We start from the raw sequence: 13393 nt of genomic DNA on the forward strand, positions 1-13393 counted from the left end.
ACATGATGAAGCAAATCGAATGAACTCACGGCATGAAACGGTTGGATTTCATGAATAGGCCGGAATCTGCATGTAAGTTCGACTTTGCCTTGAAAGTTCCAGGATCTATGACATGAAATAAGTAAAACTGTGACATTTTCCTTCCTCAGGAGCAGATTCCAAGTTCAGCTTTTAGGGCATCAGTTTAACAGCTTTGCAACTTCGAAATGAGATCCTAAATATAAGTAGGCTATCATAACAAGATAGGTTTGAAACGAGTTCCTACATATAGGTAGGCTATCGTAACAACTAACCAGGAAGGTTTGTTACTCATCTTTGAGGACTACGCTGATTTCACCTCTCTCGAGGAGGTCATAGAACTCTTTTGTCCTCCTCTGGTTATTCCAGTGGTGCATCTTCCACAAAAACCCAGCAGCCAGCCCGGCCATGATCCCGTATATGATCTCCTTCAGGATGCTCGGTCGGTTGTATGCAGCATGGGCAACCTTGTGGGATGCAGCCATAACTTCTCTCTGCAATTATCAGAGGCAAGAAGTTCGTGAAGAAGCCCGTAGATAAGCAATACTTTAAGATGACGATTACATGCATTAAGTTATTAGTGATTTCAAAGCTAAATTACAAACAGAAAACAGAGCTTCTCAACTCATCTGATAGTTCTTCACAGGGATAAACACAGATGAATATATTGAACGTAAACTCGACCCGTCGTGTTGAGAAAACTTTACGAGAAGGTTTAACTAGTCACACTAATTAACTATCAAGCATTAACGAGATTAATTAGGATTTTCCCTCGATTATCCTTCTCAAGCAGGTGAAGCACACCCCTCTTCCGTGTGTGACCTCCCAGCTATAAGCTCACTCAACCTAATCTCCCACAGTGAGTAACACGAAATTTCGTTATCGGTCTTCCATTCACCCCAAAAAAACCCGATGCTTCGATGCTCCACGATTTGCCTCTACCTGAACTAGAATCCTGGTTTTGCGGATCATCGCTACTCGAAAGCCCCTCGATTTCTAGACCAAACTCTCAGCAAGAGTACGTATTAGCAATAGTAAATTCTCAACTAAGACGAGCTCACTCGACATTTCACTCGCAATTCAGCTCAGACTGAACAATCAACAACTTCCCGAAGAGGGACCGGAGAAGCCCCGAGACAGACGGTCCGAGAGCAGAGATTACAGAAACGCGGAGAAGAAGCGTTTCGACAGCGAGAATTGGAGCTTAACCGGTGCTTCGATGGAGGAAGAGGACTGATCGATTTCCAGCCGAAAGGAGACTCACAGAATATAATGAACTGAACAAACTACAACTCCAACAAAGGCATGCAAAAAAGAATATTATATAATTTCGGGCAATTTTTATGAGGAAGCTTTGCATGCCTGCCACGTCTTGCAACCAGTCAGGATAAAGAACATAAAGGCTTTACGTGATCAGCCATCACTGGGGATCGTGTATCTACTCTATAGAATTACCATAAGGGGCTTTTTCCTTTTGGACAAAGTTGCCAACTATGAGAAAGAAATGTAAATGTGGGTATATGTCCAGAGTAGGAGAAGGCCTTGTGTGCCGCATGGTACCGCCGTTGGATGGATACAAGACTTTCTCCCAGAGTAGGCTCCTGGAAATGGAAAATAAGGCAAACGGAATTTCTGGAACATGCAATGTTTGATCATAGAATCTCCAGACCCTCTGGAAGGAAGAATTCGGTCTAGTACTTGCATTTATAGGTTTAGAACACAGTAATCGTAATCGAGGAAGTGAAATAGAATACACGAGGATAATCACAAGAGTTGCCCCTCGGCCGGCAGTGCTATGGTAACCGAACTTACCTTCATGTGAATAGGATGCAGTTGCGGCCGGGAAGTTACAAGCAGCGGCCACAGCACCCAAGAGCTGATCGAGACGCTGATTAAAACATGCTTGCTACGCCTAAGACGGATTACAAGGATAAACCACCCGATGTCGCGGAGCAAGTTGATATTGGATGGAGAGGAGGAACATATAAGAGTTGGCTAAACAGACTGATATGCAAGGATCAGCATTAGCTCACTTCATTTCTCATCCCTCTTTCTTCATCTCCATGACTTTCCAGTTTCTGACTTTCTGAGGATCGAATGAAGCATCAAAGGAATGAGAAGACACTTTTGAACCCGAGAAACGAATTGACTTCTGCGGTTTTCCCCGCCATTCCAGACAAATTTCCATAGCTTTCTTGTTCTTTAGGAGAACGTTTCCGCTTCTTCTTTACCTCCGGGGAGGCTCCTAATTCCATCCCCAACGAGCTCTTCTTGTTGACCATGGAATTATCGAGACAAACCGTGTCCTTAGGTAAGGTATCCAAACTTGTTCTCGAAACAACTGATGGGTACAGTTTCTCGATGAGGTCCAAGCTCGGAATGTTAGGAGAGATTCTCAGCATTTTACGAGAATGCACCTCCTTGGACATGGTATGATCAGGCTGCATTCCGTCAAATAAGCCATCCTCCATCCCAAGGAAAGGCTCAGGCTCGGAGTCTGTGACCTTTAGTCCATTGAGCACCGGAAAGTTCTTTGATTTTTTTCTGATAAGATCAAAAATCATCTCTTCAGTTAAGGGCTTGTTTGGGGCACCTCGTTTCATCTCCAATGAGGATCCACCTACACGATATACGCAAACTTTAGCAACTATGCACAACGATGGAACTGAACAAAAATGCTAATAGATTCACATGATCGAACCTTCGTTTCCAATAGATTGCTTTGAATCAGAATCACCGGTGCTGTCGATGTTGAATCCACTCTTGACAGTTTCCGAGGGCTCACGCAAGGGACTGAAAGCACTCTGTTTAGGGATATTGTCTGCAAAATCCTCTAACAGAACTATCTCACAGTGAGGTTCGAGTAGCTTGTCTCGACTGCGCTTTCTTGTGAGATTTAAGAACTGAGATGACAGGGGATGCAAGTTGTTTGAAGTGGACAAGACAGGGAAAGATTTTGCCTTTTCACGAATGTGATCAAACACGGTACTCTCAGATATGATTTTGCAGTCTTCATCTTCGGCTTCAATTGCAAGCCTGCCTTCAGTACCTGCAAGAAAATTGCAATATAGAAAGGGAAAAAGATGATAGAAGAATAATTGGATGTGAAATGATCTTTTAGCAATACCTTCGGGGAGTTCTTCATCTATGAGGTTAAAGCTCGGCAGCCTGCAATATAGAAGCAACAGGCAGTTCATGAATATCAGAAAGTTGCATATTGAATTCAACTAGCAAATCATAAATTATAAGGATCAAGTACTCACGCAGAACTTTGCATTCTTTTGGATTCACCCGAATTCTTAAGTGTGCCCACTTTAGGCTCAGAAGAGGGAAAGGACTGCTTGTTTTTGCTTCTTGGATTGGAATTTGCATTGGTCTCCTTCAACACAAGCTTCTTGTGAACATCGACACCAACTGTATTCATGGTTGCCAATCAACTTGCATGTGAATCTTCAGTTTGTTATCAATAACTGTACGTTGCATATAACAGAGATCTCGAGTCAAGGTACTTTACGGTATTCTTCGAAGATTAGATCAGCCTTAACGGTCAAATTTCCCTTGAGAGAGTGTGACAAGAGAACTGTTGCATTGTAAGGGCTGCAAGAATAGATAAGCAGCCAGGAAGGTATAAAATAGGGAAACAGGGGATGATTCAACAAACTATGGACAAATGACATGAAAATAACTTCGGGGGTTGGCTCACCTGTTGAACTCATCCACTCTGCTGCCATCAATTGAATTGCACGGATTAGTAGCTTATAGTGATAGTATATGAAGCAAGTTAAATGAGATGATTAACCATCTTGAACTGTTAACAGTGCTAACAAATTGGTAACAAGGCAGATCTTGGTGTTATGAAAAGAAACTAATCAGATTAGGCTTTTAAAAATAAATTGGATATGGACAAAAAAAATAACCTGATTTTCTCATGGAAATGAATTAGATTATCTTCTTCTGAACCAACAACCTGCAAGAAAGAAACTCCAGTAAATGCCTCTGTGGTAGTTCCATTCCGAAAGAAAAAAAACTCAGAGAGTTGGGAGAAACATTCCTGACTCCATACCATGTCAGCATAATGCCTTTTACTTGACTGGACTGGCTCTGATAGCCTAGTCAGTGTTATCAAGAGCTTTGTTTTCCCTTGTTTCTGGTTGTCTATCTCCTTGACTTCCATCTCGACTTTTGGGGGTAATGACTGCAGAGATTCTTTGATTTGATTACCAAATGGATATTTTCGACCAGTCACTATCTCTATCTTCCTGGGATCTGCCTCTGCTAGTTTCTCAAATGAATCAATTCCCATGGAATGCAGTGCCTACAGCAGAATTTTCAGGTAAGAAGGAATGAAAATGGAAACAAGAAACTGAATTTACAGACTGTTTCTCAATGGCGGAGGAAACCTTTGCAGTCACCATCCCGATGCCAGGTAATTGCTTCAACAAGTATTGGCTATTGTCCCACAGCTTCTGGTATAATGACTTGGCAATAAGAGTTGAGTTAAGGGCTCCTGTGTAGCTTTTCTTGTGTATGAAATACTCTTTCATGCACTTGGCAATTCTACACCCATTTGAACATATAGAGTTCATGTCCTGCAGCAGGAGAAAAACAAATACTTCATGATGAAGAAGAATCGACCATGAAGTAGAAAACATTACTATCATGATTGTGATGAGATGAACCTGGGTCATTGATAGATCATGCACTAACGGATCACCAGTCAAAAAGTCATTTGCCAGAACAAATATCTTCTCTTCTGTGGTTTGAATGCGCTTTTTAGGTTTCCCTTTGTCACCAAGAACATGGAACCGAAGCCTTCTGTTTTTGTCAATATTTATGTCGTTCAGAAGCTTCTTCTCATTGCGTCTGAGCTGTATCCCTTCATTCCCAAGCAATGAAAGAGAAACGGATTATCTCAGGTGGAATTCCACATCTAACTCAAATTTATTAATATTGATACTACTCGGCTTACAAGCAATTTCTTCCGCTTGGCTCACAATACGAAGAGCATCTTCTAAACTACAGCTTGCTGGAGCCTGCATTATGTACTTCATTGTGTTGAATCTCAAATAGTACTTTGTCATCAGGCGCCCAGGCTCTATATAACAGAGAAAAATGGGTAATATATCAGCAAGAAAAGTCCAGTTACAAGCACTTAAAGATACTGTATGATGTGCAGATATACCTAATGGCTTCAATAGAAAACCGTCTTCATCATTCCAAATTAGTTGATGCTGTGATAACTCGTTCACTTTTTGAACACAAATCTCTGATAAAACATCGAAGTCCATAAGCCTGGTTGTTTAGCAGATTGAGTGGAGACTGGAGAACTTTATTTATAAGTGAATGATACCTTGCATGTGCTTCTCTATTTGTTCATTTGTAATCCCTTTCCTGACTGAATACTTCCCAGGGTCCTGATGCAGGGCATCACAAGCTCAGAAAGGAAAAGAGCCAGAGTATCTCAATGATATCAATGAAGGGTTTCCTTCCAGTACATGCCTTTTTTGTCCTTACGTACAAGTAGGAGCACTTGATCCATTCAATTGCACGCGTTATATCAGAAATGGTTAGTTGAACAATCTCAGCTGTCAAATGCTCAGTCATACACGAAAGCAATCTGCAGGAAAATCAACATTTCAATTGTGTCGTCTCTAAAATATTTGAGCATGATAATTTAAAAATACTTGTGACATACTGTGACTCCACCACTTCGCATCCATTCAGCATATTCTCATAAAGATGGACCTAGGATCACGTTAACAAATAGTTAGAACTCTGCCTTCTCATATCCACAGCAGTAAGGTATCAATCAAAGGTACCGTTTCTTTTCTAGTCATGATTATAACAGTGCCTGTATCATCAAAGGGTGGCCGCCCTGCCCTGCCACACATCTGCATATTAGAACAAATCATTGCCTTTCGGTACAGGAACAAGATAAGGAAATAACAATATGCAGTAAATTTGATCAACGGACATTTCTTCCAATTCATATATTTTGATGCCATACCAGAATGTCTCTTGACCTACCTGCATTACTGTGGACCTATCATATTCCATGTAGAGGCCTTTTTCCTTATTGCTGAAGGAGTCAAAAATTGAGTCAAACAACCAGCATGAAGATCTTCACTAACAGAGTGACAACAAATTAGACATACTAATTTCGTGTAGATTTGATAACCACGGTATGGGCTGGTAAGTTGATTCCATGAGCAAGAGTATTGGTGGTGCAGAGAACTTGTATATCACCCCTGAGAAAAAGACCTTCAACAAGGTTGCGGTCCTTCAAGCCGAGCCCTCCATGATGATATGCAACTGTAATGGGCAGTCTGTTAAAATTCATTGGCGAACCTTTAACTCTAGCAAAGAACCATAATGTTGTGTAATTTCCACAGTATCTAGTAATAAATATCCAAAACTTTTGTACCTCCATAAGGGATGTAAGATTGCATATGCTTGTCACTGCAAGACAATGAAGCTTCCCTCAACCTTTCTTGCTGTTCCTTGCTATTAATGAAAGGATTGGAGTAACCATAGGTAAGAGCCGTCTGAGTGAGTCGTTGTGCAGCTTCCTGTGCTCCTTTTCTCGTAGAACAAAAAACTAGAGCAGATTTTCCCTTTGAAAATTGCATGAGGATATCTGTGCATCATGCAAAAAGTATAACTGCCATATTGTACACCAAAAAGATGTGTTGAAAGATACATATGAAGAAAAGTCCACTGAGTGGTTCTTCTAAATTGTCCTGCTCACCAAAAACAAAGTTTTGAAGGCGCTGCATCATGTAACAGAGATAATGAAGCATCAGAACTTGCAAAGTGATCAACAGATCATAAGACTACGAGGATGAGGAGGTTGGGTGGTGGAACAGAACAACTTGCCTGTTCAAAAAGAAAGTCGTTTTTGGCTGGAGTATAGCCTGCATCAAATAGCATGACAATATCAGTTAAATGAGAAGAAAGAAAGACACGCAGGTTAGTTCAGAGTGCTGGAAAAGCTTTTGCCATGATATTGTCAGTAGAGTTCTTATAAGAACATAATAGAACAAGAATGATGAATGCAAATTCTTCAAAGTGGAAGAGATCGTCAAATATGCCTACCTAAAACTCTGGTAGTCAGTTTCACAGGCCTCATTTCTTCCCCAAACCTGAGCAAATAGAACTTTTGTCAAGAAGAAGCACCTTAACAAGAGCATTATCTTGGGGGAAGAATATTGGAGCTGCAGATACCTTTTCATCCCTTGAGGGGGGACCATAAGCCATTCGGCTGCAGGAGATAGATTCCAACTTGCCAGGTTAACGACTATTAGAACGTTTTAAAAAACAAAGAATATACTTTTAATTATTCCTATAACGTCTCATTACCTAGGTCCTCCAAGTTCGGGATTGTGGCTGAAACAGCTAGAAGACGCACATGTGCAAGAGGACTTAGTTTCAGATCAGGGTTTCGCGCAAGCATTTTGATTCTACTGACAATTGCCTCCAGAGCCGCCCCACGAGGATCATTCAAAAGATGAACTTCATCAATGAGTACAAGTGCTATATCACTGAAAAAGCTCAATCCTCCATCCTTTATACGGTACCGAGTCACTGCATCAAATTTCTGCAATATGATCGTAATTTCAGGTGCACGCTTTCCATATTAAGGACAACAAGCAAATATGCACTAGCTGATTATTACCTCGGGTGTTGTAAGAATAATGTCTGCTTCTTGTAGATTACGGGTGTTATATGCATCGTTATCGCCGGTCAGCTCCAGGCAGCTTATTCCCCATGATCCAAACCTTTTGTTCCAATCACGGAGCTTCTCCTGGACTAAAGCCTTGGATGGAGCTATGTAGATCTTCCACCCACAACACACAGATGAATCTTACATAAGTATCATCTAATCAGGTTGAGCATAGCCTATTTATCCGGATTCCAGAATAAAACAATTGGATAAGCTGTTCTAGACTGCTTTATCGTGTTTGCCTTAGTAAAAGAACCACCACCGAACTTCAGCAAGACAAACTACGAACCACAGAGCTTCACGTAAGGAAAGCGAGGAAAATGAGTCGCTTCCATGGAGTTGGATCGAGAATCGAACAGCTTACTGTCTTCAGAGTTCCTTTTGCATGGATGAATCTCATGTCCTGAGTCATGAACCTCGACAGTAGCCTCAGGATGCAGAGCTCGAAGAGAACCGTCTTGCCGCTACCAGTAGGTGCAGAAACAACCATGTTGATGTCGGAATGGTAGCAGATGGAAAAGCACTCGCTCTGTAGCGAGTTAAAGTACCTGCTCGCATAAGCAATTGAATCAATCCGAAATCCGCATTTTCGCAATATCGCATTATCCATCCGATTCGCGATTAACCAAGACAGTCGAAAGTAATCGATGAAAACAATCAGATGGAGATGGTGCTAAACTGAAAAAAACAAGCAGAATCTGCAACTCGGCATCGTGCCACTATTACCTGAAACCGAAAATTGATCGAAACGGAGGAGGCAGGTCGAGCACTGACTTCAACGAGTCCGAATCCATATCCAGACGAGCTTTACGGAGCAAAAATGGCGATGATGAGCTGATTTCTGCTCTCGCTGAGAGCCGAAGAGATGGAGCAGTCGGAAGCTTGAGCGGAGCAGCTGAGAGAAGCGGAAGATGAACGGAGAATGAGAAGCTCCGATGATCTTTTACCGCGGGAGAGAGCGAGAAGAGCGCGAAAGAGAAGAACAGTGAGGAAGTAAATAAGGGTGGAATTCGAATGGGAAGGGTTTTTAAATGGTAAAACTTAAAATCCAAAACTGCCCGATCCGATGGGGATAAAAGTAAAATAAAATAAAACTGGCCTTTTTTGCCCGCTCGTTGCGCCGACTTGATGAATGAAAAAAAAAAAGAAAAAAAATTAAGTTCATTAAAAATTTAAAATATGTGATAAAAAAAGATAGTATTAAAAAGATTAATATAATTTGATTTTTGTGTAAAGGTGCTTTATCATGAACTAAGGTTTACGAAAAATGCATACATGAAATAATTTCGCGAGAATAGATTGAATTACATTATATATAAACTAGTCATGTTCATGCATTATGTAGCCCATTAAATTGGATAAATTCAGAAAAACACCTTAATTATTTAAGAAATAGGTTCTTTGCAATAATTTATATATAGCCATTAGTGAAGGAATAAAATTAGGAAAATGTTTTGTAAAAATATTTCGAAATAAAAAATTTATTAATGCATAGGATCGCAAGGGACAGGTAATTATGAGCTGAAATATTGCCCAAAAAGTCTATAATAAAAGTGAATAGGACAATCTCGTCTCACAACCCGAATTAACGCGCGCACACACACACACGTATATATATCTTCCATTCTACTATATAAATGGAGGACTTTGTGTCCTCCTGCCGTTACAAATTGTATAAAAGGTCTAATATACCCTTCAATTCTAGTTTAAAAGAATTTATTAGAAAATATTTAGGACAAAATTATCCATTTAATATTGAAAAAATAATCTCATATATCCCAACCTTTTTAAATTTTATTAAATCTATCACGTACTCTTAAAATTATCTAAAAAGACCTAGTGTTTCTATTTTATTTGCCATTTATCCTACTGTTACTTTTTCAGTCTAGAATAGACGGAAAAGCTTACTTGGCTCTATTAAACCGTGACGGTGCCTACGTGGAAAAAAAAGTGGGTCATCCCTGTCCTTGTCCTTCCCTACCCATCTATCCCGTTCTCTTCTATTCCATTTCCCACTGTGCCAAGAGCACATAATTTCCATCAACAGGCCTGTGTGGCTGTGAAAACCAAAAGTATTGCTCGGGCTATTAACATGCTACTTTTTTGGATTTTCAACTCTTTCAAGATTAAAACACAAAGAGAAATTTATCAAAAGCTGGGAATTTTCCCCCTACCAAAAGGTAAATTGCAAACAAATAGCTGAGAAGCAAATTGAGAAGAACCCACCATGGCAACATAGAAGGATGATGATAAAGAAAGTTGCGAGCTTCAGTTTGAAGGATGTCAAAATCAGTCAAAATCAGCTCCTACCCCATTTTCGCCTTACCAACCCCAAGGAAACTCCGAATACATGCCTTCCAAAGACGGAAAAAAAAAACAGACGGGATTCGATCGGGAGGGGATTTCAAAGGGTACCCCTCAACTCCAACAGACAGGGAAAAAAAAACAATCCAAAGACTTTCTTCAACAATTGTAATCGTCAATGCCACGTTCAATCTCCAAGATTTGTTTCCAATCGGAGAGAATTCAGAAATTTAACTTTTGGGTTTATGAAGAGAGAGAGAGAAATTGGGAAAGTTTGGCACAGTGGGAAATGGAATAGAAGAGAACGAGATAGATGGGCAGGGAAGGACAAGGACGAGGATGGCCCACTTTTTTTCCACGTAGGCACCGTCATAGCTTAATGGAGTCGAGTTAGCTTTTTCGTTTATTCTAGACTGAAAAAGTAATAGTAGAATAAATGGCAAACAAAATAAAAATATTAGGCCTCTATAGATAATTTGAAGAATAAGGGATAGATCTAAAAAATTTTAAAAATATTGAGATATATGAGATTATTCTCTCTTTAATATTTCTCTCTCATTCCTAAATAAACCGCTAACCACATTTACCAATCCAATGTTCTGCTCCTATATCTTCTTCTTTTTCTTCGTTCAATTCTTTTCATTTATTGTTCTCACCCTCAAACTTCTATTTTCTTACATAAATTACCCTATTCGTAAATAATTAGAAAAAAAATATTATTAGAGTGTGAACTATTCGCTAATGTAAAATTATGTGCAGATAAAGAGAATATAAAAAGAAACACACGCCTTAATTTTATGTAGAATTTCATGAGTAGCGCAAATCAACAATCTAATATATATTACTTATTTCAATTAAATTAACTTTTTCGCCACCAAAATTCTCAAAAATAATTTTAAAAGAATGGATTATTTCGATATTTTATGGTATCACTCATTTCTCAAATTTAATATATGCTTTAAAAGTTACTCAAAAATGCCTATGGTTTACATCTTGATCCAAATTTATCATGCCGTCAATTTGTTTTTCAATGAAATGCAAGTGAACTCCAAACCTACCCCATTATTTTAATTTTTTCTAAAATCTATCCTATAGTTTTAATTTTCTTCCTCAAATCTATTTTGGTTAAAGGACCACAGTGGCAAGAATGGACCCGTTTACGTTCCACATCAGCAACACCATTAAATGTTAACGGAGAAATTAACGTCATGATAGATTTTGAACTAGATATAAATCATGGGCCTTTTTGATAATTTTTAAATCATGTGATAAATTTGATAAATGGATAATAATATGAGATATATGGCGTAATAACTCTTAAAAAAATGGTAGGAGCCCTGTCGGAGTCGAGCCACACTTCGATAAGGTGGTGAAGGCCAAAACCCGGCTTTGGGCATGAAGCCCGGGATGGAGGTCCTGCATGTTGGGCTTGTCGACTTTAGCCTTGGCCCAAACGAACCAAGGCCTGATCTAACTGGGATTGTGAGTTTGGGTGAATCCATCTCAGATTACCACTTAAAATTTTTTTTTATTAGATTATGAGGGAGTTAGTCTAATACAGTGAAATAAAAATCATAAATAATTAATAAATGGACATTGATTGTCTCATAATACGCATCGAATTTAAAACATTTTAGTTACTAAGCGAGAACTCACGCAACTATATAACACCATTTGTTATATTATTACTGTTCTTTATTTTTCATTCTTTATTGGCTTCTTTTATTTTACTTTTTATTGAACATAACCATGAGGATCCTTCACATATTCGCCGCAAAAACGTATACAAGGGTAAAAATGCCCAGCTGGTATAAAGAAGAAAACAAAGACATGGCTTTGCAAATGATTGTGCGATTGAAGACCCGAGTCGATTGAGACGAACCTTTTCAGAAATGTTCATATATATATATATATTAATAGAATCCACGTAAATTTAGTGAAAATGATCAGTATTTGCAAACAAAGCTATCTACCCGCTACCAAAGTAACAATACAAAGGACGTTTGAGACAAAGATATGTCATGCTGCCAACCAATAACGTTCTTGATTCGTATGAATTTTAATTTTTATGACATCATAAATCCAACAAAAAGAACGAAAAATAGCACCGAAATAGGTTTTTCCAACCCATGAGCAAAATTCATCGAGCCCTTCTATTTGTCGATAAGTAACATAATTATTTAACGGAACATAACATAAATTGAGTAGCAGCCAAAACCGCAAAGCAACTAGTAATAATGTTTGGTTTTGCAATCAAGTTTTTAAAATTTTAACTTTAATTTTAACTCTACTTACTACACAATAAAAATCAACAACACAATTATTACTTTTTATTTTTTCTTCAATTTTTTTAACCATTCAATTCAATTTTTAATACTAAATCTCTCAACTATCAATTACTTTTTTCACAATTTAACAATACAATAATTACTTTCTCTTAACTATTCATTACTTTTTCACATTTTTTCTTATAATTCAACAACACAATCATTACAACCCAATTAAAATCAAAACTCAACTCTACTTAACTATAAAACCAAACACACTTAATTAGAAATTGAAGTTAATTCATTCATTTAAGGGGAATTTCCTTTTTGGGCAAATCTTGCCTGACAGAAAAGACGGTAAACATGTCGGAATCCGATAACGGCAGTTCTTTTTCTTGGCCAATTCCGATCAACGCAGTCAAATGATAAGATGGGGGTCGACATTTTTTTAAACAATCGCCTCCATCGTTCTCTATCATTTTTAAATTAATGCATGTATCGGTATGTAAGATGGCTATCTCTACGCTTAACTAGATTTTGTTCGATCCACCCAAAAAGAAAGTTGGATTTTTTTGTTCGTGAATTCCACCTTGCTTGCATCAAATTTTTATCTTAATGAAAAGTTTTGTTCGTTAATAATCCGAAGAATTTTTGTACATAGATTCTGTTAATTATTTGAAGAACTTTGCCAATTTTCATTTGCTTTTGCATCGTGATAAATGCACACGCACATATATATTCGCAATTATAGTTTATGAAAAGAGAAATCTAAATAAAAAGACACGGATAATCTCACGAGCAAGAATCGAAGCTAAAATCTCTAAATTACTACACAAGACGTGCATAATTTGACTACACTATACCCATTCTCTAATACAAATATAGTTATTTTTTGGGCTAATCAATACCAATATTAATGAATTTTGAACTTTTAATAGGATAAGTATCCCCGACTCAAGAATTAGGTGCATACGTGTTTTTCAAGCTTTCGCAATCGGGACAATGCTAATTATAATACAGCTCTAATTAGCAATTGAAAGTATTTGTGGCAAAAAGAAAAACGTTAAACACAATATTTAAC

At 38.3% G+C, this 13393-nt stretch overlaps 2 protein-coding genes across 7 annotated transcripts; both read right to left on the reverse strand.

Annotated features, from left to right (window-relative positions):
• Nucleotides 1–20: 20 nt before the first annotated feature.
• Nucleotides 21–1962, reverse strand: LOC116212730 (putative cytochrome c oxidase subunit 5C-4). 5 transcript variants are annotated; one of them, XM_031547389.1, is made up of 2 exons: nucleotides 1831–1962; nucleotides 21–512 (listed from the first exon to the last, which is right to left on the reverse strand). In XM_031547389.1, exons 1-2 carry the CDS (start codon nucleotides 1834–1836, stop codon nucleotides 306–308), a joined length of 213 nt encoding a protein of 70 aa, XP_031403249.1. In that variant the 5' UTR covers nucleotides 1837–1962; the 3' UTR covers nucleotides 21–305. The 5 variants fall into 5 exon arrangements, with proteins under 5 accessions (XP_031403249.1, XP_031403251.1, XP_031403253.1 ...); XM_031547391.1 differs by lacking the exon at nucleotides 1831–1962 and adding an exon at nucleotides 1228–1317; XM_031547393.1 differs by lacking the exon at nucleotides 1831–1962 and adding an exon at nucleotides 1181–1289.
• On the reverse strand, nucleotides 1339–8745 carry LOC116212725 (DExH-box ATP-dependent RNA helicase DExH17). 2 transcript variants are annotated; one of them, XR_004157902.1, is made up of 28 exons: nucleotides 8468–8745; nucleotides 8106–8289; nucleotides 7694–7855; nucleotides 7378–7615; nucleotides 7243–7279; nucleotides 7114–7160; nucleotides 6895–6932; nucleotides 6767–6788; nucleotides 6443–6655; nucleotides 6174–6330; nucleotides 6046–6097; nucleotides 5838–5909; nucleotides 5714–5763; nucleotides 5518–5635; nucleotides 5369–5432; nucleotides 5201–5284; nucleotides 4988–5113; nucleotides 4698–4894; nucleotides 4419–4607; nucleotides 4082–4333; nucleotides 3936–3985; nucleotides 3722–3739; nucleotides 3533–3615; nucleotides 3282–3432; nucleotides 3146–3186; nucleotides 2720–3067; nucleotides 1831–2638; nucleotides 1339–1619 (listed from the first exon to the last, which is right to left on the reverse strand). XR_004157902.1 is itself a non-coding variant. In XM_031547382.1 (27 exons), the coding sequence occupies exons 1-27, from the start codon at nucleotides 8533–8535 to the stop codon at nucleotides 2124–2126; spliced, it is 3579 nt and encodes a 1192-aa protein (XP_031403242.1). In that variant the 5' UTR covers nucleotides 8536–8745; the 3' UTR covers nucleotides 1648–2123. The 2 variants fall into 2 exon arrangements, 1 of the variants encoding a protein (XP_031403242.1); XM_031547382.1 differs by lacking the exon at nucleotides 1339–1619 and having other exon boundaries at nucleotides 1648–2638; nucleotides 3722–3742.
• Nucleotides 8746–13393: the final 4648 nt, after the last annotated feature.

The sequence above is a fragment of the Punica granatum genome, chromosome 7 (genome assembly GCF_007655135.1).
Source record: "Punica granatum isolate Tunisia-2019 chromosome 7, ASM765513v2, whole genome shotgun sequence".
Taxonomy (NCBI): Eukaryota; Viridiplantae; Streptophyta; class Magnoliopsida; order Myrtales; family Lythraceae; genus Punica; species Punica granatum.

Excerpts from the sequence above, each read along its gene's own strand:
- LOC116212725 (XM_031547382.1), bottom strand. The coding sequence starts at position 8,535 with ATGGATTCGGACTCGTTGAAGTCAGTGCTCGACCTGCCTCCTCCGTTT. Across the intron at positions 6,789-6,894 it reads ACGACTTTCTTTTTGAACAG|CGCCTTCAAAACTTTGTTTT; the intron begins GCAAGTTGTTCT and ends TACATGATGCAG. Across the intron at positions 5,636-5,713 it reads TGCGAAGTGGTGGAGTCACA|ATTGCTTTCGTGTATGACTG; the intron begins GTATGTCACAAG and ends ATTTTCCTGCAG.
- LOC116212730 (XM_031547388.1), bottom strand. The coding sequence starts at position 990 with ATGATCCGCAAAACCAGGATTCTAGTTCAG. Across the intron at positions 513-960 it reads AAACCAGGATTCTAGTTCAG|AGAGAAGTTATGGCTGCATC; the intron begins GTAGAGGCAAAT and ends TGATAATTGCAG.